The sequence below is a fragment of the Phodopus roborovskii genome, unplaced genomic scaffold, assembly GCF_943737965.1.
Source record: "Phodopus roborovskii unplaced genomic scaffold, PHOROB, whole genome shotgun sequence".
NCBI classification, from domain to species: Eukaryota; Metazoa; Chordata; class Mammalia; order Rodentia; family Cricetidae; genus Phodopus; species Phodopus roborovskii.
Window position 1 is genome coordinate 868,433 of NW_026126744.1, and position 25,632 is coordinate 894,064.

At 34.9% G+C, this 25,632-nt stretch overlaps 1 protein-coding gene across 2 annotated transcripts in view; it reads left to right on the plus strand.

The window, feature by feature from the left end:
- Pclo (piccolo presynaptic cytomatrix protein) overlaps window positions 1-25,632 on the plus strand; it is a 360,398-nt gene that overhangs the window by 252,049 nt on the left and 82,717 nt on the right. For both annotated transcript variants that reach the window (XM_051174921.1, XM_051174920.1), the window contains exons 11-16: window positions 10,027-10,135; window positions 10,582-10,649; window positions 11,435-11,649; window positions 17,920-17,970; window positions 21,005-21,129; window positions 23,525-23,551. In XM_051174921.1, the coding sequence (XP_051030878.1) occupies window positions 10,027-10,135; window positions 10,582-10,649; window positions 11,435-11,649; window positions 17,920-17,970; window positions 21,005-21,129; window positions 23,525-23,551 (595 nt within the window). The remainder of the gene's footprint in view (window positions 1-10,026; window positions 10,136-10,581; window positions 10,650-11,434; window positions 11,650-17,919; window positions 17,971-21,004; window positions 21,130-23,524; window positions 23,552-25,632) is intronic.

Genomic DNA, 25,632 nt, shown 5'->3' on the forward strand with positions numbered 1-25,632 from the left:
GGGAGGTTGAGAGTGGGTGGTCTGTGAGATCCGCGGGCAATTTGGGCAAGGGGTAAGGAAAGATTTAGCTGGTTATCTGTTGCAGTCTATGGATGAGACTGGAGGATTGGTTCTGGGATAACAGAGCCCTTCCATGTGACTTGATAAGTATTTACCAAGCAAAAAGCAGAATAAATGGCAAGTAGCAGACAGACAGAAAGGTATTATCAAATTGGTCATTCAAAACATCCAGTAGAGAAAATTAGTGAAGGAAAATTGAGAGAGAAAAAAACAGGATAAAATCACCAAATCCAGCGGTTTACAAACACCCAACAGAAACATAGTAAGAAAGCCACTTAAGTGCAGCAAGCTGGAGAGTCCTGTGGAGTCCCACTGGGGTACAAGAGAGCAGAATGTTCTGTCTGGTGAGGCTTCCAAGTTAAAAAAAAAAAAAACAAATAGCTGCAGATAAAGATAAAAACATCAAATGACATGCTCATATCCGGCAGAAACCAGCTGGGGAATGTGAGCTGAGTTCCAATTTGAGCTTTCTGCCCCTGAAAGAGATTCCCATGCTGAACTCCACCTCCCCTTTCACACAGCAGGCACTTTTTTTCATAAGACAAGCAATACTAACATCTGTTGGGAAGGCTTTACATTCTTATTGTTTCAAGAACACAATGTCTACTCTTGAATGTTTTGCTCTCCCTGTCCCAGTTGGAGTAGGTGAGCAGCCCATCCTTAAATGAAGGGCATCAAAAGACACAACATTTTTGAGTCTGAAAAAGGACATGGGGCTGTAGCATGGGAATGAAATTGTGGTTCAAGCTGAAAGAATAGAAAAACAAAGCAGCTCTTACTGTCACCTCAGACTTAAATGGCAATGCTGACTCCATGAATTCTGAGTGCAATGCCGGGATTAAAGGGGTGAGTTCTGTTATGTTATAAGTAGTTTTTCCACCTGCCTGGTCCCAGAGCCGTGTCTGCCCCAAACAACACACAGAGACACTGTATTAGATATAAAGCTGTTAGTCAGTTACTGGTTTCTTATCATCTAGCTCTGTCTTAAAAATTAACCCATTTCTATTAATCTAAGTGTTACCATGTGGTCTTATCTTACCGTATAGAGGGTCTGGACTTCTCTCAAGTCCCTACATCTTGACTCCCCCTTACTTCTTCCTCTCTACTCCTAGTCTCTTAGTCCCACCTATCTTGCTTTCCTAATGGCCAACAGTGCTTTATTCATTAACCAATATGAGAAACATATTTTCAGAATGACATCTCCCAACACTGTTATTCTTTTTGACTGATTCTCTTTTGTGTAGTCCTGGGTGCTCTTGAATTTACAGAGATCCATCTACCTGTCTCCTTAGTCCTGGGATTAAAGGTGTGTGTCACAACCGCCTGGCTTCTACGGCTACCTTGTATGGCTGCTGGAATTAAAGTTGTGTATCACCACTGCATGGCTGTGGCTAGCAATGAATTTTTTTTTATCTCCATTGGCTTTATTAATTACAAACAATATATCACCACATGAGGCTGAACCCTATTTCCAGAGCCAACTTCTCGGTGAGCTCAATCAGCGCATGGCAGTTTATCAATACAATATACATTACAAACTATTATAAAAGGCCAAATATATTTTGATTTTTTTTCTCAAAAACTGTGTTATCTCTACTACATTACTTTGTTAGGCTGGTATATGTGTACATAAAATTAATTAACAATTAAGCTAATTAACACATACTTTACCTTATACATAGTTTATTTATTTGTGAAGAAATATAAGATTTACTCAGCAGATTTTAAGGTCTTCATAGAGAAATACAAACTAGACTCACCATGAATGCTGGTTTCCCCAAATTATTTTTCTGTAACTGAAAATTCAATACATAAGCCACTATCATCTCCAATTTCTGTCAGTCTCAGTACACCACCTTATGCTTTTAGGAATTATATTAGAATCATCCATTTATACTTAAAGATTAATTATGAGACTCCTTGTCAAAACTGCCTTTTTCAATTAAGGTTCTGCTCCTGACTCAATTATGTGGATTTTAAAATCATGTCTCAGAAATGTTTGCAACACTCTGTGCCTTTAATCCCTCAAATAATATCATGAAATAAAATTTATATTATCCTTTTGAGTATGCTCAGTGGAGTTGTTGACATTGTCACAAGTTCAATAACACCTATGTTTATTAGGAAACAATTTCCCTGAAATAAAGTGATGATGCTATGTGGTAAAATCTATCTTCTGAGTAGTAGAGTACATATACATTCCATTAAAAAGAAGTAGGTATGGATACGTGAATATAAAAAAGGATGAAAGAAATAATAATAGTTAGAGCCATTAATGATTCAACCTGGACACCTGAAGTGGGGGAGGTAAGTGTACAGTTGTTTTGTCATTTATTTTAACTTCCTTTGCCCACTCAATTAACTATTCATCTCTGCATAATTCCTACACTTTTTAATTTGGTATGCTATTCTTCAGATATAGTAGTTTTAATATCCTCATATCATATAATTAGAAAGTTATTAGAAACATTAACAGAATCAAATAAGAAGTTCAATCATAATATAATTTTTTTTAATATCTGAACTAAAATCTACTTAAAATGAGGTGGTGTCATTATATATATTACATTATTTCCTGAGGATCAGTCAAATGATGCTAACATATTCATTATCTTCCTGTGATTATTCAGTCACTTTTTGATCTTATCTTATTCTAATATTATACATTATTCTAAGACAATGATTATAGTAATAAATTGGCATGTGTTTCAGTCCTTCCAGGAAATACTAAACCAAAATATTGGAATATTTTAGTAATTATTGTATGCTAAATAAAAAAAAATCTATCTGTAGTCAGTCCCAATTGTCTTTTCAACTGTTGGTAGAAAATTTAATTGCTTTCATTAAATGGTGAGTTTTGTCTTATATTCAATAAAAAAAGTTCCATTAGGAATTTTGTACATTCCAGAACACTGAAAATAATCCACAATACTGAGACTGCTTGTCAAAGCCAGGGCACTTCTAGGATGTGTGACTTCCTTACTGTGCCTTGGTATTGACAAGAGAAGTTCTGGATACAAGGGAAGCCATGGAATTAAGGATATATTTTAGCAATTTTTCTCTGAGGTAGTGCCATCTTCCATGGACACACAAGAAAACAGAATGACTGTTCCTAATGCTTTTGAAAAACTCAATCACAATTTCTTTGCCAAAAGTGATTCCTTTCCCTTGTGGTTCACTTTCCATCAGATAACAGGATTGTATCCCATCAGCATTGTATAATATCAGCATGCTTAGACAAAGATGATAATAGCATCTCCCTAGTAGAGGGACACAAAGGAGATGAGGAACTCCATTAACCTTGTCCCTTTTATTGCTTACCCTAAAATTTCACTGGCATCTTCAGTTTTTAAATGTCTGTCTGAAACTTTAATTAATATTGTAATATAAGCAATAATCTCTAAATTATCTTGCTTTATTATAGTTAAAATGATATCATAAATAATTTGTATATGTTGGGCCAAGTTTTACATATTTGAATAATTGTATCAGTAGAGTCAATGTAGTGTTAGCAGAAACTGAAAGCATTTTCCTATTTACTGATGCCAGCATTGACCAAAGAGATTGTTGAGGACTGTATTTGTATTTGTATACAGCCAGCAACTGTATAGAGTTAGGCAAACCTTTTAAGATCTTCTGTGTCTCTTTTTTATAACAGAAGGCTAGAGCATCTGAAGGGATATACTCACTTTATAACACTCATCTAAAACCTTGTACTGGTTTCAAATTCAATAATATATTCAATTTACTTTATACTTCAATAAGATTTTTAAAATTGATTTTAAGGTACCACACAACTGGATTTCTTTTTGTTTGTTTTTTGTTGTTGTTCTCTTCTTTTCAAATGTGTTTTTCTTTTTTATTTATTTAATTTTCTTATTTTACAAATAAATCCAAGTTCCTTCTCACTCCCTTCCTCCCGCTCTCCAACCCTCCCATTCCCTCCCCCCCCCCAGACTCCACATGTAGGGTGATGCCTTCCAGGAGGGGTCATCTAAATTTGTCAAGTCATTTCGAGTAGGGACTAGGCCTCCCTCCTGACTCTAGGCTAAGGGAGTATCGCTCCATGAGGAATGTGCTCCCAAAGTTCTTTCGAGCACCAGGGATATATCCTGGTTCCACTGTCAAGAGTGCCTTAGACTGCCCAGTCCTTCTGAGACCCATGTTCAGGGGATCTGAGTCCATCCAATGCTGGATTCCCAGCTATCAATCTGGGGTCCCAATAGTTCCTCCTTTTTCAGGTCAGCTGTCTCTGTGGGTTTCTGTAACTTGGTCTTGTCCTCCCTCTCTGCATCCGGATTCCACTTTTGCTCAGTTTTAGGCTGTGGGTGTCTGCTTCTGTTTCCATCAGCTACTAGATGAGGGCTCTATGATGGTGGATAAGTTAGTTATCAATTTCAGTATCAGGGAAGGGCATTTATGGTATCCTTTCCACTGTTGCTCAAATTGTTAGTTGGGATTAGTCTTGCAGGTCTCTGGACATTTCTCTAGAGTCAGTTTTTTCTTCAAACCTATAATGGCTCTTTCTTTTGTTCTCTCTGTCTCTGTCTCTGTCTCTCTCTCTCCCTCTCTGTCTCTCTCTCTCCCCCTCTGTCCTTCCCCTGACTCAATCTTCCTTGTCCCATGTACTCTCCTCCCTGTTTCATTCTCCAAGCTCCCTCTCCACTCACTGCACCCTCCCCCCGGACTCCCAGGAGATCTTGTCCCTTTCCCCTTCTTTGAGGGACCTTATATGAATCTCTTACAATCCTCCTTGTATCCTAGTTTCTCTGGCAGTGTGAATTATAGGCGTGAGTACATACTATCACAATGGTTTCTTCAAGTTCCATCCATTTGCCTGCGAATTTCAAGATTCCATTGTTTTATTGTTGTTGTTGTTGTTGTTTTGTGTGTGTGTGTGTGTGTGTGTGAGTGTTTTGTTTTGTTTTCTGCAGAGTAGTATTCCATTGTGTAAATGTACCACATCTTCTTTATCCATTCTTCAGTTGAGGGTCATCTAGGTTGCTTCCAGATTCTTGCTATTACAAATAATGCTGCTACGAACATAGTTGAACAAATGTCTTTGTTGCATGGATGTGGATCAATTGGGTATATGTCTAAGAGGGGGATTGCCAGGTCCTGTGGTAGACTGATTACCATTTTCCTGAGGAACCATCATACTGATCTCCAAAATGACTGCATGAGTTTGCACTCCCACTTGCAGTTTAGGAGTGTTTCCCCTTTCTCCATATCCTCTCCAGCATGAGTCATCATTGGTGTTTCTCATTTTAGCCATCCTGGCAGGATTAAGATGGTATCTCAAAGTTGTTTTGATTTGCATTTCCCTGATAGCTAAAGATGTTGAGCACTTTCTTAAGTGTCTTTCAACCTTTTTGATTTCTTCTATTGAGAATTCTTTCTTCATTTCTGTACCCCATTTTTAATAGGGTTATTTGGTGTTTTGGTGACTAATTTCTTGAGTGTTTTGTATATTTTGGAGATCAGTCCTGTGTCAAATGGAGGGTTGGTGAAGATCTTTTCCCAGTCTATGGGCTGCTGTTTGGTCTTGTCAACTGTGTTCTTTGCCTTACAGAAGCTTCTCAGTTTGAAGAGGTCCCATTTATTAATTGTCCATCTCAGTGTCTGTGCTACTGGTGTTATGTTCAGGAAGCTGTCTCCTGTACCATTTTTTTTCAGGGTACCTTCCACTTTCTTTTCTAAGAGGTCCAGTGTGGATTTATGTTGAGGTCTTTGATCCATTTGGACTTTCATTTTGTGCATTGTGATAGACATGGGTCTATCTGCAGTCTTCTAAACACCATCATCCAATTGTGCCAGCACTATTTTTTGAAGATGCTTTCCTCCCTTTTAGCTGTTTTGTAAAAAATCAGTTGTTTGTAGGTGTTTGGGTTAATATCAGGATTTTCGATTTGATTCCATGGTCTACTTGTCTGTTTTTGTGTAAATATCAGGCTATTTTCAGGACTATAGTCGAGAATGGTGATGCCTCCTGAAGTTCCTTTATTATACAGGATTGTTTTGGGTATCCTAGGTCTTTTGCTTTTCTATGTAAAGTTGATTATTATCCTTTCAAGGTCAGTGAAGAATTGCATACTACTTTATTTCATTTGGGTACTTGCATACATATGAGTCATTATGCTCTGTCCTAATCTGCCCCCCGTGTACCACATTTCCCTCCCTAGTGCCCTATGTGCCCTTCTCACTGGTCCTTTCTTTTCCATGAGTGTCTTCCCTTCTGCTTTATGTCACATGTGTTCCATTACCCTGTCCTTTCCAGTATTCCTTTCTTTATATGTCTCACTCTACTGATGCTCCCTGATGATCTATTGAGTGTATAGTTTCAACAACAAATTGTCACTGTCACACATTTGGCAAAAATTAAGAATTTGTCATAGTTCTTATATTGGTAGCTGGTATAATAAACATTGTCTGTGGATCACATTGCAATGTTAACTGTGAATATTCTAATTGGACAGACCATTTAAAATGTAACTTAACTTAAATACATGGAAATATTCATGTTTGCTTCTAATTCTAAGTAGGAAACATGATTTGCATGCATAATATTTTCTAGGAAATTTTCTATAATCCAGGGAAAATGCACTTTAAGATTGGAAATACATCTAAATTATCAATTGCTACAATGATACAATAATACTTTATAGAATATCTGAAAATATGAATATCTGAAAATGTAAGTTTCAAAAGTTTTTGCACATATTATTTTACATGTTTACATAAGTTGGCTTCTAGGGTTTTACAGTTAACAAATATACCAACTATTTTTAAATATGCTGGTACAATGCTTCCTGCTTCAATTTTCTTCTCAAGTTGCACATCCATGTTTTCTATTTTTTAGACCATCCGTTCTGTAAACGAATACTGTCTTTGATATTTAATAGGGATTGTTTTTAGTTGGCAGGAAAATTTGAATTCATAAACATTTTTAACATCATTGATTCTTGAGTAATGTGGCCATATAATTATATTTGCATTTGTTGTATCTTCATCAATGACATTCATGACTTTTACATTTTATTTTAAAGATTTTTCACATAATTAAATAAATGTATTCCTGGTTATTTCTTTTTTAAATTTGTATCATTATAAAGGTGTTTACATTCTTGTCATTTATAGCAATGTTACTGGTTTTTTTATGTTGGCCTTGTATCTTGCAACTCTGCTAAATTTAACAGTCTTAAATCATTATTAATAATGTGTTTATGGCTCTGGGTTGTAAAATTATATGTACAAGCAGTGAGAGTTTGGCTGCTATCTCCTTGTTGTAGTACCTTTCCTGTCTTTCTCTTGCATTTGAAGGCCTGAGCTAAGTAAATATGCTGGGCATGGGCATCTTTGTTCTATTACAGGTCATAGAGTGAATTGTTTAGTCTTTCCCATTTGTTATTACAAATATATTAAACTGTGATAACATATACTACTTCTATACTAAGTTTATGCTTAATTGTATGAAGTGTATTAAAATGTTTTTGTTATATAATATATTTTACATATCAATCCCAGTTCTCTCTCACTCCCATTCTCCCTTGCTCCCTACCAACCTTCCATCCCATCCTCCATCCACTCTGCAGGGAGGGTGAGTCCATCCATGAGGGATCATCAAAATCTGTCATATCATTTGGGGCAGGGCCTAGGTCCTCCCCCTTATTTCTAAGCTAAAAGAGTATCCCTCCATGGGGAATGGGCTCCCAAAGTTTGTTCGCAGTATGAGAAAATTAACAAGACAGACAAACCTTTAACCAATCTAACCAAAAAAAGCAGAGAGATAACATACAAATTAACAAAATCAAAAATGAAAATAATAACAGACACTGAGGAAAGCCACAGAATATTCAGGTCATACTTTGAAAACCTATACTCCACAAAATTCAAAAATTTAAAAAAACAAACAATTTTCTGGATAGATATCAATTACTAAAATTAAGTCAAGAAAATATAAGCAATTTAAATAGATCTATAACCCTGAACAAAATAGAAGCAATCATCAAAAGTCTCCCAACAACAACAAAAAAAAAATATTATCAAATATCCTTTATATCTACTGAGATGATTCCATGATTATGACACTACATTTTACTCATGTATTGAATCAAATATATTTTTTGAAATCACATGTCATTTAACTCATAATTCTAAATATATTTTATGAAATGAATACAAGTTGTATTCCATTCTTTTTCAGGAAGTGAGAGACATTGGAGTGGAAAGTGTTAAATGGTTTTGCTGAAAGTAGTGACCCTTTTTATTACACATCAGCATGGTTACCAAACCAGGACAAAAGATCTGGTACCATATTTTTAACTTAACTGCACTGACTAACATCAAAAAAGATGAGTGGAAAAGATGTGCAGATGTCTGCCCAGAGCAGAACTCAAGAGTTAAAAAGTACATGCTATGGCAATAATATGGTGAGCAATATAAAGTGGGTTTTCCTTCATTATGATTAGACATATTCATTATTTCACTAAGTAATTGAGTTTTGTCAGTGTTCTCTTTGTGCCAAAAGGTAAAAACCTTAACAGGTAAGCTTGAAAGAAAAAAATAGACCTGTGACTATTTCCACAAAATACAATTTTGTAGAAATGTGACGGGGTAATAACTGAATTATAGCATTAATATTTGAGCTCAGAATAAATGTAGGTTTTTTTTCTAGCTTTAAAGATGTTTTGCTTTCTCTGTGCTGAGTTATTCTGAGAGTCAATGTCTTTTACATAATTTTCTTATTTTCTGTGTACAACAGCTGGTATTGTTGAAATAATCCTAAGACCCATCTGAAGATAAAGTTTTCTTGGAGTAAGTCATAGAAAAGTCTTTCTCTGTGTTATGTGAGCCTTTTGATGGACTTTTTCTGTTACTCCACCCTATTATAAACGTATTTCTTTCACTTAATTGCAACTCACAATATGCTTCCCAATGTATATTATACCATTAAACTTAAAGACACAACTGCACAATATTAACAATTTTTCATTGAACCAGTGCTGAAATAAGCAATAGGCCATTACAGAGTATGAAGTATATTAAAGATGAAATTGTTCAGTAATTATTATTTTTCATTTACTATATTATGGCATACAGACATTTTCTCTAGTGTCAAGCTGATAACATTCACAAATATTTGAGTAGGATATTGGATGGATATACTATGTATATCCATCTTATATAGCTTATATATATATAAGGGCCATGGGATTCATATCAAATACGCACTTTTAGTTATTTTGACAATTCACAAGTTGAGCCAAAAACCCTGGATATAAAAATTTTTAAACATTAAGTATATCAATATTTTCTTTTTGCATAAAATTATCTTTTCACATAGACTTCATATACAAAATGCCTTGACTAGGTAGAGGAGTATATAATTTGTCAGATGCAATGATAAATGAAAAAACAGATTTTCAAGATGACAGTAGAGCATGCAGCCTGTCTGAACACAGAGCCTTGTACTATTGCACAGGTCACAGACCCACAAACCTGACCTTCCTGTAACATGCTTGCTGTTTTCTTCATAAACCTCTGACACAAAGGAAAATCTGACTTACGTAGGCAGAATCAAGAGCAGAGCTCTTCATCCGGAGATCCTAGTGACTTTGTACCATCCCATTCCATAAAAGAATGTAGAAGTCAATATCTAAAGCTAATGGTTGCAATTACTTGTCTGTTTATTCAATATAGTTTTCTTTATAGAAGTGTGAACAGAATGCATGTGTTTGGTAAGAATTAATAGATCTTTAAAAACAAAATGTACATGTCTTAACCTTATATTATGCATCCAGGTAAGTTTTTATCCAACTACATGATGTTCTAGGGAACATTGAGCCAATGTTCTCTGACGTGGTGTGCTGATTTGGATTTTAAAAGCACAGAAAGTCTTTTGTAACCTGTGAACTAAGACTGAAGATAGCACACATGTTTGATTTTATACTCAAATTTGTCTTTTAGGGATGCAAGTATTGGAATGGAATGGGGTCCCCTTAACTTCAAAAACATATGAAGAAGTACAGAGCATCATTAATCAGCAAAGTGGGGAAGCAGAAATATGTGTAAGACTGTGAGTTTTTCCCCATCTTTCTGTTTCCATTTTTTGGCTTTCCATGTCTCTTTTGATTTAAAATTGTTAAGGTGGAACCTTTGCCAGTCAGCAAGAGTCAAGACTCCAGCAACTATTTCTTGGGTGTCACAGCTCTCCCTTTCATGCTTGTATTAAAATATGCTCCCTTTAAAAGAAGGCCAGAACACAATGTGTGCAATAATTTGAAGTGACTTGCATTTAATCCATAAAGATTTCACCTTAAATGATCATTTTTATCAGCGTTGACTTTTAACAGCATTGCTAATATGAACTGGGTTAGCAGGGTGAGCATGCCTGGGAGTTGCTTTATATCATATACCACTTCTCATTGACCTCCTAAAAAGAAAATCAAGGCAGGTGGGAGAAGGGACCTTTGGTTTTTGGATTCCTCTATGTCTTCCTTAATAATCTGTCTTAATTTTTAGGGACCTCAATATGTTGTCTGATTCCGAAAATCCACAGCACCTAGAACTTCATGAGCCACCTAAAGCTGGTAGGTGACAGCAGTATGATGTCAAACATGGGTGAAAAGGAACATATATAAGTAGTTGCCTTTGATATACATACAGCAATAATTACAGAATTACAGATTTATATACATGTATGTGATGTGATCATGAATGATACCAAAGTATTTTAGTTATATTATTAGCATTCTGGGGAAACATGTTGCATACTTAACTGTTAGAGTAGGCAAAAAGTCTATATTAAATATGTACTATATGAGTTCCTGTTTTAAATTTGTTAAATATGAATTCATCTTGTGAAAGCAATCCATGGAGCCATTTTATTTTAATCATATAATTACTACTTTTTTTCTTTCTTTTTCAGCACAACTAGGACTTTTGCTATTGTTATTACAGTCACACTAGGAAGTCTTGGTTATTGAAATCAACTAGCCAGGTTCAACAGAATATATATATATATATATATATATATATTCTGTGAAATTTCTTCCATAAAGAACAAAATATGGAAGATTTAGAAGAGAGAAGATTTGTGTCCATAGAAGCAAGGTCTTGGGAGTAGAGTATTTTCATGCAATAAAATATTCAAAGTATTTTTCTAAAGACTTAATAGAACTTCAGACTACCCTTGTGATTCATCATTATAACCTATCTTCTAGATTTCTCTAAAAATGGGTACACAGAACTCTCATTAAGTACATTTGGTTTTGAAAGTTTAGCATAATCTTTAAATAATGGTGTGTCATCACCTAGAACTCCAACAAATGCCAAAGTATGAACCCAAGACATAAAGCTTTTTGTTTTGTTCTAGTGGATAAGGCAAAATCCCCAGGGGTTGATCCCAAGCAGTTGGCTGCAGAACTGCACAAGGTCTCACTCCAGCAGTCACCGTTGGTCATGTCATCTGTCGTGGAGAAAGGGTCTCATGCTCACTCAGGTCCTACATCAGCAGGATCCAGTTCTGTTCCCAGCCCTGGGCAGCCAGGGTCACCATCAGTGAGCAAAAAGAAGCATGGCAGCAGCAAGGTGAGATGTGCCCCCATGTGGCTACAAGTGGCCAATTCTGGCTGTTTCCTCTGGACAGAGGGTAGATGGGAAGGGACCTGACATTCTAAAGAGTTTTCTAGTCATGCCCTAAGGATCTAATGAAACATATATTGCCCTCTTCTGACTGTTTAACTGGTCCAGATACAAATTCTGATAGATTTTAGATTTTTCTCAGTAAAAAGTACAAAGATGGAGAAATAATTTATGCCACAGGAAATAAAGGACATCAGTGACATAGGATCACCTATCTGAATTTTATTCTTTTCCAACTCATGGGATCTTCTTCACGTGCATATCTTTACTGGAAACCAACATTTCCAGTGCTATTTCCTGAGTTGCTGGGGAACTAAAAGTGGACAGTGCACTAGTGATTCAAAATGGAAAAAGCAAGCAACAATACAATGTAATTTTTCTGACCTGTCACTCTCCTGTTTAAGAGGTATTCTTGCTAACTGAATGTGCACTGTGCATTCTAGGTTTTTTTAGAATAAGTAGGATAGGACATTAGGGGAGGTAACATTCTAAAAGAACATAGAAAGAACACAGGTTTCCTCTCTTAGACATTATATGTGGCATAATGCTATTATGAGTGCCCTGGCATCCTTGTGAACAGTATTACATTTATGAGAGTTTCCATTTATGCTCCACAATCACTTGCCCAGGATCATTCAGTTTTAGGAGTCATGCTCTACCACATTACAGATAGAAAATTACCCTCCCTCTCATTCCAAGGAGACCAGTGGCTCTAAAGTATATTCCTGCTTCAGCAGATTTGGTAGAGTGCCATGTGGGAATGTGTTAGAGCTGCATTTTTACACGGCCTTGACTATTTCAAAAACTGTGTGGATGAAGCTCAGGACCTAAGGTTTATAATTTCCCCAGCAGTGCTCTTTGTAGTCGAGTATCACTGATGTAATTACAGATGAATAGATGCTCTGCTAAGCTGAGCAGGTGTAAGTACAGTAAGAACAGTGGTGGCTAAGATCCATTTAGGTAAAATGTAGAAAGGGGACTACATTCCAAGAGAGAACACAAAGTGAAGAGTTTCTGACAGAAAATGACATGTCTTGAGGATAGGTAGGTATTCACAAGCATAAATCACATAGAAACAGATGGTTGCAAATTGAAAAGCATAAGGTATTGTGCTAGGCCTTTCCACTACAATATGTAGGAAATGCAAAGCTGGCAATGGGCTTGAGGTAAGAATACTGAGTAACAAGACACTTCCTCCATGAGGCCATCGTGTTAGTTTTTCTCTGAAATTAGAAATCTTTCCTTGTTCTTTTCCCTCCTCCCATTTTTTTCTTCCTTTCTCCTTCCCACCTCCATGTGTGCCTTCCTGCCTCCTAGCCTACTAGCCTGCCTGCTTGCCTGCCTTCATCCTGCCTTCATCCTCCCTTCATTCCTTCCCAAGGTGCTTTCTGTGTCTCTTAAAAAGAAATACTTTTGCTCCACCTGACCACATATTATAGTTGAGTGGCTTGCACAGAACAGTAACAAAAACATTTATGCATCAAACTGTCATGTGTATGAATTTATAACCTTAACTCACTATAATATGTTAGCTTTGGGTACCATGGTTTAGAAGATAAAAAGTATTGAAGTAGGATAGCATTAGGAAAATGGTATTGGTGCTTGTACAACATGTAGCCATTCTTAAATTTGTAAATAATTTAGGTCTGCATAATTTTGCAATATTTGGCTGAAATACATAGTTCTAGTGACACATTGTCCAAAGAGCAACTGCTAATCCCATGCAGCTGATCTCAGCTTACATCTATGTATATGTAAATTGCAAGCCAAATTCCAGTGACTTTGTATAAAAAAAAGACTGAAATATCTCAACACAATGTCTACTTTGCTAACTTGATGAAATGATAATATTTAGGACTAATATAAATATTATTATATTATTTCCTGGTTGTTTTCATTGTGATTATTAGAAAATTTTAACTACTTCTATGACATAAATATACTCCATTGGTTAGCTCTAGTACAGAGATTATTTAACTCTTAGAAATGACACTAATTAAATCTGTTTATTTTGAATATATATGTTGTGTATATGTGCATGCCTCTATGTGTGTGTGTGTGTGTGTGTGTGTGTAACAGTTTACCTTAGGCAAGGACTTACTACCTACTTATCTTTTGTTTCTTTTATTTTTAAGTTACTTTTAGCCGATAACATTTGCTAAATAATATATTTTTGAGTTATCATTTGTTTCCTGTTTCCAACATGCTAAAAGCATAGAGTTTTTGTTTTTAGCTTTCATAGCCTAATGTCAAGCAACAGCAAAGCCAAATATGCCATATGTTAAGTTAATATACAGAATTAGGTTTTTAAATATTTTTATTTCTGTAGGCATAATTAAATTAAATATTAAATTTTTAAAATTCACTCACATTATTTGATATAATTAAATTAATTATTAAATTAATATAATTATTTGATATATTGATATTAATATCATCTTATATTTACATATGTATATTTATTAAATGTTTTATTAGGTGCTTTTGATTAAAATACTTATATGTTTACAGATTACTATTATTTTGTGATTTGTTTCATTATTTCTTTCAGTATATTTTGACTGTGTGGTAGGGATAGGCATGTTTATGTGTGGAGGTCAGAGTTATTTTTTTGAACATGGAGTCCCACTCTTGTTAGACCTGGTTACAAGCCCTTTTATGCAGTGAGCCATCTACTGGTACTTTGGCAATCTTTTTATTCTAGTATTCTGGGATGATCTTCTCAGGGTAGAATATTAATCACATGTGATTATTACTATTTATTCATATTGGGCATATTCAACATTAATTCTCCTAAATGTTTAGGTAAATACTACATTATTGTTAATCAATCAAACTCTAGGTCATATTCTCACCTAACTGCCTCCTTCTCTTCCTTCTACCTCCTCTCTGATAAATTGCCACTCTGATCTCTATGTCTATGAAAAATTCAATTTATGAATTTTACATGAGAGTAAGTCATGCAGTACTTATCTTTCTGCACTTGAATAATTTTTTTAATTCAGATTTAACAAACAATATGATCTTTTGCTTTTTGATATCTCAACAGAATGCAATCAAATGTATGTCACATTTTCATAAATATATATTACATTTTTTATTTATTAATTAATTTTTTATTTATTTTACATCCCAACTTCCCCCTTCCTCCTGTCCTCCCCTCTCCCCATCTACTCCTCCTCTATCTCTATTCAGAAAGGGGAAGGGTTCCTATGGATGTCAATAAAGCATGACACATCAAGTTGAGGCAGGACCAAGCTCCAACCCCAGGAGAAACTAGGTGCCAAGGAAACTCCCAGGAGTCCACAAGGGTGATCCCAGTTAAGACTTCTAGCAATAGAGGAGAGGATATCAGAAATGATTATCTACTATAATCAGATTGGTGACTACCCTAATTGTAATCAGAGAGCCTATATCCAGTAACTGGGAAGCAGATGCAGAGATCCACAGCTAAGCACTGGGCTGAGCTCCAGGAGTCCTGTTGAAGAGAGGGAGGAAGGATTGTAAGACAGCTATGGCATCACATTTCCTTTATCCTTTATTCAATCATCAGTTGACGAGCTGATGCTTCTATTGCTTGCCCGGTGAAATAGATGTGAACATGCAAAGGCCTCTTCAAATACAAAACTCATTTCCTTTAGATATATGGCCAGGAATGGATTTCTGGAGCCTATTCACTGTTTTAGAATCTATCATGCTGTTTTTAAAATGTCTGTGCTAATTTGCAGTCCCACCAACAGTGCTTAAGGGCTCTCTTTTCACCTCGACCTTTCCAGTACATTTCATCTTTGTAATAATAACCATTTCTTTAGGTATGTATGTAGGGTTGATCTCCACGAATCCTGTGCTTCCTTAATGACTGGGGTGTTGGGAATTTTTTAATAGACCTTATCAATTGAAATATTTTTGAGAGCTATCTATTAAGGACTATAATCAATTTTTATAGTTATTTGGTTTGTAGGACTGAGGTTTTGAAGTTCCTTAAATATAGAGGAAATTATTTGTTAGAGATATTTTACAGATGTTCTCTGTTGTGAGGGGGTATGTCCATATGTGTTTGTTTCCTTACCCAGGCAGAAGCATGGAAATTTGATTTATCCCATTTGTTAACCTGGAGTTACATACAAAAGTTTTCCCCAGGCCACTGTTGAGTATTTCTCCCACACATAAGTGATTAGTGTAAACAATTGCTAAAACATTAACAATATTTTGGATGGTTTCTTTGGAAAATATATATCAAATATGAATTGTACTTTTTTAAATAAGCTTTAAAATTATATAATGATACACAGAATTATTTTATGTATTTTAAAAACTTCTTAAAAGATTCTCTGGAAAGGATACACTTTTTAGACTATTAGCTAATAATTTATACATTATGCATATATGAAATACAACAGAATTTCAGTCTCATTCAGTTAGCAATAAAAATACACAAATATATTGAATGTTTTCATTTTTGTTTATTTATTTATTGCTTTAACTAACTCAGTGTGTAGTTTTTTCTTGACAGGTTTTAGCATGGGAATTCTAACCTGTCTTTTTTTTTTTTATTTTTAAAATCTGGATTATTTCTTCTAAATTTTGGTGTAAATAATTTAAACTTTAATTTAAGGTTTTGTTAGTTTAATGTGTTCTTATGAAATAGGATTTTGCTGTCACAATACTGTCAAAACGTCAGGAGGACTCTATAAAAAGAGGTCTCAAATATTTGAAAGTTGAACTAGTTATTTGAAGAACATATATTTGAACCTATCATGAGGGAATGTAAAGACAGATGAAGTTGTAAAATGGGATAAAATATTTAATATATGAGATAATAAAATAATGTTCTGGGAAAATAGATGATAAAATTAAAAACAAAGTACAATAAGTTTTTCATGGCAATCTTAGGCCCAAAGAAATAAGTAAGACAGACCTATTTATGGCTAGTGTGCTGACTTTGGGAGCACATTCCCTATGGAGGGAGAATCTCTCAGCCTAGATACATGGGGGAGCATCTAGGCCCTGCCCCAAATGTTGTGACAGATTTTAATGATTCCCCTATGGGAGGCCTCACTCTCCCAGTGGAATGGATGGTAGGGTGGAGTGGAGGTCCGTGGGGGGGCATGGAAGTGTGAAAGGGAGAGGGAATTGGGATTGGTATGTAAAATAAGATTGTTTTCAGTTTAAATACGAATGTATAAAGAAAAAGAGAAGTGATCTTCACAGCAATCCACAGGTAAAAATGCCCAGCAGAATGGGATATATACCCATGAAATAAACACACTACAAGCAATGAGAATCTCCCTAGAACCATCCACACACCATGCCAGGTACCAGAGAAAGAGCTGCAGCAAACATGGAAAGGCACAGAGGAAGCAGGGTCTGTGGTCTCAGGGCCTTGCCTATCCAAGATTCATCCAGCAGGAACTTTCCTCTTCCATGGCCACTGACATCTACTTATGTATAAAAATAAAAAGGAAATATAACAAGTTCATAAACAAGTATTTATTCATCATCATAAATTAGTTTACAAAATCACGTCCTTTAGATTTATTTATTTATTTAGAGTCAGTATGTCCTTGTGTAGCACTGGCTGTTCTGGAACTCACAATGGTACACTAACCTCTGCCTCCTGACTTCTGGGATTTAAGGTGTATGCCACATCTGACCCCTCAATTACTTTCCAAACTGCTTTGGAAACTCCAGTTGCCTAAGGAGTTATGAGGGAAACAAAATTTAAGCTGCAAAGGTAAATTTTAATTCAAGATAACCTGTTCATAGGAAAATGTTTCTTGGTTACTTCACTGTTCAGTGATCTCAAAGAAGAGGAGCACAGGACATGACTGTCATTGCAGCTCTCATGCTCCTACACAGTCTTATGTAAACACTGTTTCATTACTAAATAGCTCTTTAAAACTTCTAAATGATCTAGAAAGAATGCTTTAAACTTAAAGTATTCATTGGTAAGTAATTGAAAATACCACTGATACAAAATCATAGCTTCCATACTAGGTTTCAAAATACAAAAGAGATTTATGCACCCATAAACTTAAACAAGTATGAGAATTATTAACTAGATGCTATATGTCTGAGGCAATCAAATGGATAAAATGTATTTTGTAGGCAGTGTACTTCAATAACTAATTGAAGTTAATTTCAAAAAACAGTTGAAATGAGAACACCTATGAATTCTTTATTTATTAATGCAATATGTGGTTTTTAATATTTCAGCCTTCTGATGCAACAAAGGTTGCCTCTCATCCAATTACAGGAGAAATTCAGGTATGGAAAACTTTTAATAACATCATTCTGTCACATTTTCTGTTTTTATCATTTGTGTATTTGAGTTTGTAACAGTCTTTTTGAATTGTTCACTTTCTGTAGCAAGTACAAAATGGTATAGGAAACACAATGTTACACCATACTTTGTCCCTGTGTCTGTGTGTGTGTCCCTGTGTGTGTGTGTGTATTTGTGTGTGTGTATTTGTGTGTGTGTGTGTGTGTGTGCATGCGTGTAGAAACTAGTCATAGCTTTGAAATTCCAGACTGCAAAATCCTCATTCAGTAGGTACTGAGTTTCAGCTAGTATGTACTTGTTGAACATTTTACCCACAACTTCTCCTTCCAAAAGCCTGAAGGCATATCTTCAAGATTCATAAATTCAGTGATATCTTTTGTTAAATCATTGGTTTGTAATTACTTATAAACAACTATCATAGGGAAATATTTCATATTGTAGGTCATATTAGCTTTATAATTCATATGTAAATATTTTGACTGGAAAATATAATAAAAAGCACAAATATTGTTACTTTAGTCCTACATAAAGTTCTATATTTGTGTATTGTATTATCACAGTTTTTGTATTAGTATGAGTCACAGTAACATGTTCTTAAAGCTTGCCTTTAGGAATTATCAAAAATTAATTCTAGGTAGTTGAAAATGTCACATAGAAATTAATACAGTACAAATTAGCTATCGGAGGAGAACAAGGTTCCAATAATGAACAACAAGTGTGCCTCCAACACAGTGTGAAGAAAATTCTCACAAAATCCTTCACAGGGCAGCAGAGACACAAACGAATGACTCAATGAGCATAGAGGAGGGGGAAATGTGTCACTGGAAGCAGTAATACACAGAGAACTGCTTCATTCAGAGTCAATCTATGATGGAATCAGCTTTGAGAGGTTGACACTTCCAAAAAGAATCTTGCCTGCAAGCAGAGGTGAATTATCCCTCACAAAACATAGCACAGGGTTACATGTTTTAGATTGAGAGGCAGAGGGATGGGGGAAGCCTAATAATGGCCATGTAGCAATAGCCTACAGAAAGTATTAGGAGGGAAAAAATGGGGTACAAAGACAGGGAAGTGACTATGCAGAGGCAAAGGCAGCAAAGACGCAGAGGAAAGATCCAGGTGCCTCACCTGGACAGAACTGGTGTGGCTGAGCATGACTGGATGAGCATCCCTGATCTTCCCATCCATGTGCTGGTTGCCAGTGTTTTCACCTGCCTTCTATCATTCCACAGGCAACACAGGATATACTCCGGCTTTGATTCTTACTGGTTTTCTCCTATATTTTTAACTTTTTGCCTTTAGACTGCTGTTTGCCATGTCTGTTGGGTTTGATGTACCCTTGTTTCTCCTCCTTCATCTGACCCTTCAGCTGTAAGACATAATTCTGAAGTTGAGATTTTCCTGACACAATGCCTCTAAGCATCAGTGATTCTCAGCCTTGCTAATTCTGCAACCTTTTAAGTTCCTCATATTATAGGGACCCCTATACTTTGTATTTGCTGTTATGAATATTTATGTAAATAATTTTGGAGACAGAGATTTGTTTGCCAAAGGGATTATACCCCACAGGTTGAGAACCACCAAGTTACAATATACTGAAAGTTGGTGTTTCATTTAGTTCCCTTGTGTGGCAGAGCCATATCTCCATGGCTAACATACAATAGTAATCATAAAGGTGTTGACACTGGAGCCTCTTGTGTGAGTATGGCAAGATATCCCATGCTCACTCCGGTCTGACCTCTGACCTCCTTGGAGGTCTTTGGGAATGAATGAGGAAAGTTTTGAAAATCAGTCTCTCTAACAGGCCTGCAAATTTCTAGGTAAGTGAGAAATAGATCAAGTACAGTGTCACTTGAAAGCAAAGTGTGGATTGTTGACCTCTGTGTGTCTTTGTCCTGTCTTAGCACACAGTTCTGAAATTCCTGTCTTTGTTTTCCCTGGGGACACATTACCTTGTTATTCACAAATTTTTCATGCTCTTAAAAAATACCAAGGCTTTTCCCTGTGGAATCATAAAATTAAAGATTTATTTTCTAATTGACCAAAAATGTGCCAAACTGATGATATATATTAATTCTGAAATTTTAAGCAAAAATTTGGCCCATGTCCATTATACCACTTACAGTTTAAATATAATGTACCATTTTTTCATTTTTATGAATTAATTTAAAACATTAGTGTTTTTACACATGATTTTCTTCTTTGAGATACTTTTTTGTTTTCATTTCTATTACTTGGAAAACTTAAAAGGAAATTAAGACTTAATCTATATGATGACAAAAGAATCCTTCAATGGTAAAAGAGAAAACAATTGAGCTCAATCATTTTAGATTATGACAGCTTTTTAAATATTTATCTGAATTGTAAATCTTGTTCTTCAAAGCAATGTGAGCATCTAATAAGCATCTTAGAGACAGGAGTCACTTCTACAATTTAAGTTAGTATCATCCCAGTATCATTCGTTATAACAAGTGGTTTGGAAGGAGAAACTACAAGCTTAATGTCAGAGAAATTAGGAAAAGTGAAATCTAGATTTTCTTTCATTTTTATATCTTAATTCTGATAGAAACCACTCAACATAACCTTTTATCTCACCACTCATTGATGAAATGTAAATGCCATTTTAGAATATATTTCCAAATTATTTATTTTATTTTCAAAATTCTAGTAACTGTAATAATGAATATAAGTGGGGTATATTATTTTGCTATGGATAAATTTTCATTATGAACATATAATAAATATATACTATATTATGATCATGCTAAATGAACTTTAACTAGGCCAACACTCTCCACTGCAGAGTCTAATAAACATGAACATTATGTTTATTAGAAATTCAGATATGCCTATGAGCTTCCAGTTAAACTGTGCATTAACTGTAACTGTTTAGTTTCAAATAAAATTGAAATGAAGTAAGTAACTTCTTGTAAAGTATTGAAAAGCTAGCAAAGTATGAAATGATACCATTTCACACATCTTTTTGTCTTTTCATGGAATTGTTTCTATACCCTACAGCTTCAAATCAACTATGATCTTGGAAATCTTATAATACATATTCTTCAAGCAAGAAATCTTGTTCCTAGAGACAACAATGGCTACTCCGATCCTTTTGTTAAGGTGTACCTACTTCCTGGCCGAGGGTAAGTAAAGAGGTACTGTCTTCTAAGTGTCACAGTCCACAGTTAAACAATCCTAAGAGAATCTTCCATTTTTAATTTCAAAGCCTAACCTGGAATGTCCTTACCCTGTCCTTAGTTTGCTTTCACTGTCACATTTATTTCTAATTAGTAGATAAGACTGAAATAAATGTTAAACAAAGTCCTTAAGCGTTCTGAGAGAGCAGTGGTTAGAATAAAGTCAGTTTCCCCGGGCACAAGCAACATACTGATTGTGGGAACCACTCTTGTGCTGTGTGGTCAGATTAATTATAAAAGCATGTAAGAAACTGTGGCACATTTCAAGAACTAGCTCACATCCATAAATCCACTTTTAAAAATTAACCTTTGTTTACTTTCTTTTCACACAATATGTGTTACTAAGTGACTTTTTATAAAACCCTATTTATAGACACATTTCCAAATCAATGTTGAAAAAATAGTAACATTTCAAGTAATGATGTTTCTATATAAATAAGAGGTATCTCTGAATCTCTTGTGGGATGTGTACATTGTTTATATACAGTAATTTCTCTAGACTTGAGGTCTAACTCCATGGAAGCACATGTGTTTAAAATACTTGAATACATCACTCCCTAGCCCCAAATAAAAATATTAAGTGAAAGATTAGATGTTCTTTGGAAATGTGTAGTAATTGATGCTAATAGCTATGTTATGCTGCATGAACGAGTACTTGAAAATTGTTTAGAACAGAGATTTGTTGTCCACAAATCACTGTGCCTTATCTAAGCTATCTATATTAGCCAAATTAATGTTGTGGAACTCTGAACAGTCAACATATGGAGGTTTATTGAAACACTTCCTACGCTGATGGCAACATTGGCTTCCTTTTGCTTTAGTTTGGAGATGACATTTGAGTATTGATTTTTGCTTGGAAATTTTTACCTATAGCACAGAAGCAGAGAACATAGTCTATACCATTCTTTATCTTCAAAAGCTTTTACTTACTAGCCAGTTAGATTTCACATTTACTCTTACATGCTTCCTATATCCGAATCATTTTGAAAGAAATCCCAGCAATTAACTCTTTCTGCAAATCTTTTAGTATGTATCTTTAAATGACAATTCATTGAAAATTCACAAAAAAGTCTTTAGTTTCCTTAATAATGTTTCAAATGTTATTTAGTTGGCTTGAGAACCTCACTGGAGTTTACAGGACATGCTACCCATCAACAACAAATGTTTTTAAATACATGTCAAACATCCTGCAGAAGTACATTGTGTGCTGCAGAGCCTTGACAGACTTAAAAGCAGCCACATTATAAAAATGTGTGTTCTGACAATGATTAGCTTGTCTGGCAAGAAGCCATAGTAGAGTTTCATACACATGCTGTGAATCTGCTGTTTACTTGCTACATTACCACAGGCTGATCCCTAATCCCTCACAATTTTTAATTTATGGATGAAAACAAATCATATGATACAGGGAGAATAAATCACAGTTTTCCTACTCTAATTTCCTACAGCTACCCCAATAATTCCATTTAGAAAGTTAGAATTGTTGATGTGGTTGGTCTTATTTAATTGTCTTAAGGATTTTTGAAATTCCCAATTGATTCTTAAATAGAATCAATAAAATAGCCACATGACCAAGGACAGCGACTCTTTTATTTTAATCAACTAATAAATTTATATATTTGTATATACAACTTGACCACATTTTTAAAGAGGGGTATAACAAAAATAACATACAAACAATAAAAAAAACTTTATTTTGATTTTGGTCAGGAGAGCTTTTCTGTACTTTAATGAAATTAAGAAGTGATGGGAAATTTTCTTACGGATTTTCTCTACGTATTTTTTTAACGGATTAAGGGAAAAGGTATTGTCATTTATTTCCATCTTCCTTACAGTGACTCCTAGTGTCATCTTTTACACTGCACAAGAATACTTATATGTAAGCATGGTGTGACTTAGGTGGAAAGCTGCAAAGTTGAATAAGCAGAACAGATAGACAGGTAACATGGAGATTTCAGCCAGCTCTATACTTAACTGGGAAATGTTAAAAAGTATAGTGAAATGGACTAAAAATGCACATCTCTTATATTATCCTTCTATAGTTCATCTAACTATCCCTCATAAAGTGGGATTCAGCTCTTAGGTAACTGACATGTTCAATTCCTAGACTGTCATTAATGTTTCACTAATTACTGAGTGGCTGAATATTTAGAATTTATTTGCCATGTGACAGCTGTTTCACCGTAGCTCTGAGATTATCTTTGGCCTCAAGTCAGTTCTAGCATTGTGTCTGTGATTGCTACTCGCTTACTTCCCATCTAGTTTTGTTCCTAACTTTTTTCTTCCTGTCTTTCCCTCTTTCCTTTTGTTCCCTTTACTCTGACTTCTGGAATGAATACAGTCAAGTCATGGTTGTCCAGAATGCAAGGTAGAGTTGATTCTCCTTCAGTGTCCATTATGCTGTTATGCCTAGAGTTGTATTCTGTGTGTTTTAAAATACGTCTACCAATACTTAAACTTGGGTCATAATTATTTTTCTACCAGTGAATGTTGAATTAGACTACAATAAACAGTTCTGACCAATGTCCAATAGGACATAGAAAATTAGGAATTATTAAAAAACAAAAATAAAGGATAAGGAAATTTTATCCTAAAATTGAATATAACTACAATTTCCCCCTTGTATTATATGTACTTAATTTCATTTAGCTGCTAATATGATAATCATAGCTTAGGTTCTTCTAATTTCCTATTGCAAATGAAAATACAGAAAATGTTTTTAAAGTGAATTTATGTACTAGTCCTATGTGAATAATGTATTTATTTATTTTCAACATTAGACTTATTAGCATAGCCTTACTACTATCCAGAAACTTCATTCCTTAAATCCACATTGTTAGCAACCTGTGAACAGAGACACTGTTACACTCTCTTGTAGTGGCTAGTTCTCTGATTGTGGATACCATCTGAGCTTCTTCAGCTGATGTGTAAAATTAGTTCTGTTTTAAAGATATGATGTTAGTTTACAGCCCACTTTATCAATTTCCATATTCATAATCTCTCTGCTTTTTATCTAAGGAAGCTCAAACAGCATTTTCAGGGTGGTGGTTTTCTCATTTAATTTATATTAACATGTGCTGGGAGATGTGTGTATGATTGGATGAACCTGAAATACTTTGACTATCATTTAGAAGGTTAAGAAGCCAAGCTATCATCCTTATATCATTTTCACATATCTTTGAGAACAGTCAACGAGAGGGAATTGCAATGACCATGGAAGCCACTGAATGGAGGACTAAAGAACATGGGTTTGAATTTCAACCTTGTCACTTAGAAGTCATGAATTGTCACATAAGAAGCCAGTCTGTGTTTTCTTCTATAACTAGGAAAAATAATAACTTTCTTCAACTTTCTTCAAGTGTGTGTGTGTATGTGTGTGTGTGTGTGTGTGTGTGTGTGTGTGTGTGTGTGTGTGTGTGGTGTATGTGTGTATGACACATAATAATCTTCAGTAAGTGGCAGTTGCTGTTATTACTTCTGGTACTATGTATAATAAATTTCTAGAAGCCAAGGGCACATAAATAAGAGAGAGACAGTATGTGTAAGTACTCAATTATACAAAACTTTTTAACAAATCCAAATAACATTTTTCATAAAAAATTATTTATATTAAAAATAATATAATAAGGAATAGAGAACTTACTCAGCAGGTAAAAGTACGGGCTGGTCTTGCAAAGGATCCAGGTTCAATTCCAGCACCCACATCACAGCTCACAACTTTCTCTAACACCGGTCCCAGGAAATGAAACATCCTCTTCTACCATTTGTGGACATTAGGCACACAAATGGTACACAGACATAAACCCAGGTCAAACACTCATAAATATAAAAATAAATCAATTAAAAATAAATAAAACAATGTAATTTGTATTATCCTAAAGCTCCCACAGTGGGGTCCAGTTTTATCATTTCTTTTCATCTCATTAGGTGGAAATGAGATGAAAAAAAGGCCAAGGAAAGTCAGGACATAGCCTATGACCTTGATGCATTTCCTTGGATAACTATGAAGTATAACTAAAGTATCTCTCTGTTTTCTCTCAACATCCTAGTGAAAAAAGTGTGATTGTCCTCATCAATGAGACTTTGCTATGAATCTGAACAAAGTGTGATTGTCCTCATCAATGAGACTTTACTAAGACTCTAACAAACATTAACTATCATTACAACTGGAGGTGCAGTTGCCTAGACTTTCTTTAAACATTCCTGTTAGCATATGAGTGTTGTCATTTGGAACAAATATTTCTATATGATATCCAAATATGACTTTGTTGTAATAAATTTAAAAGAAAATGAAGACACACAGTTGTATTATAGGATGAAGTACCATGTTCCTTGTTCATTTGATGAATTAACTTTTATAATTTCCCATGTTTATAAATCTTTGATTATTACTCATAACCTAATTGTCATAATGTGATATCATTAATGTACTCTACCCTAGACAAGAAA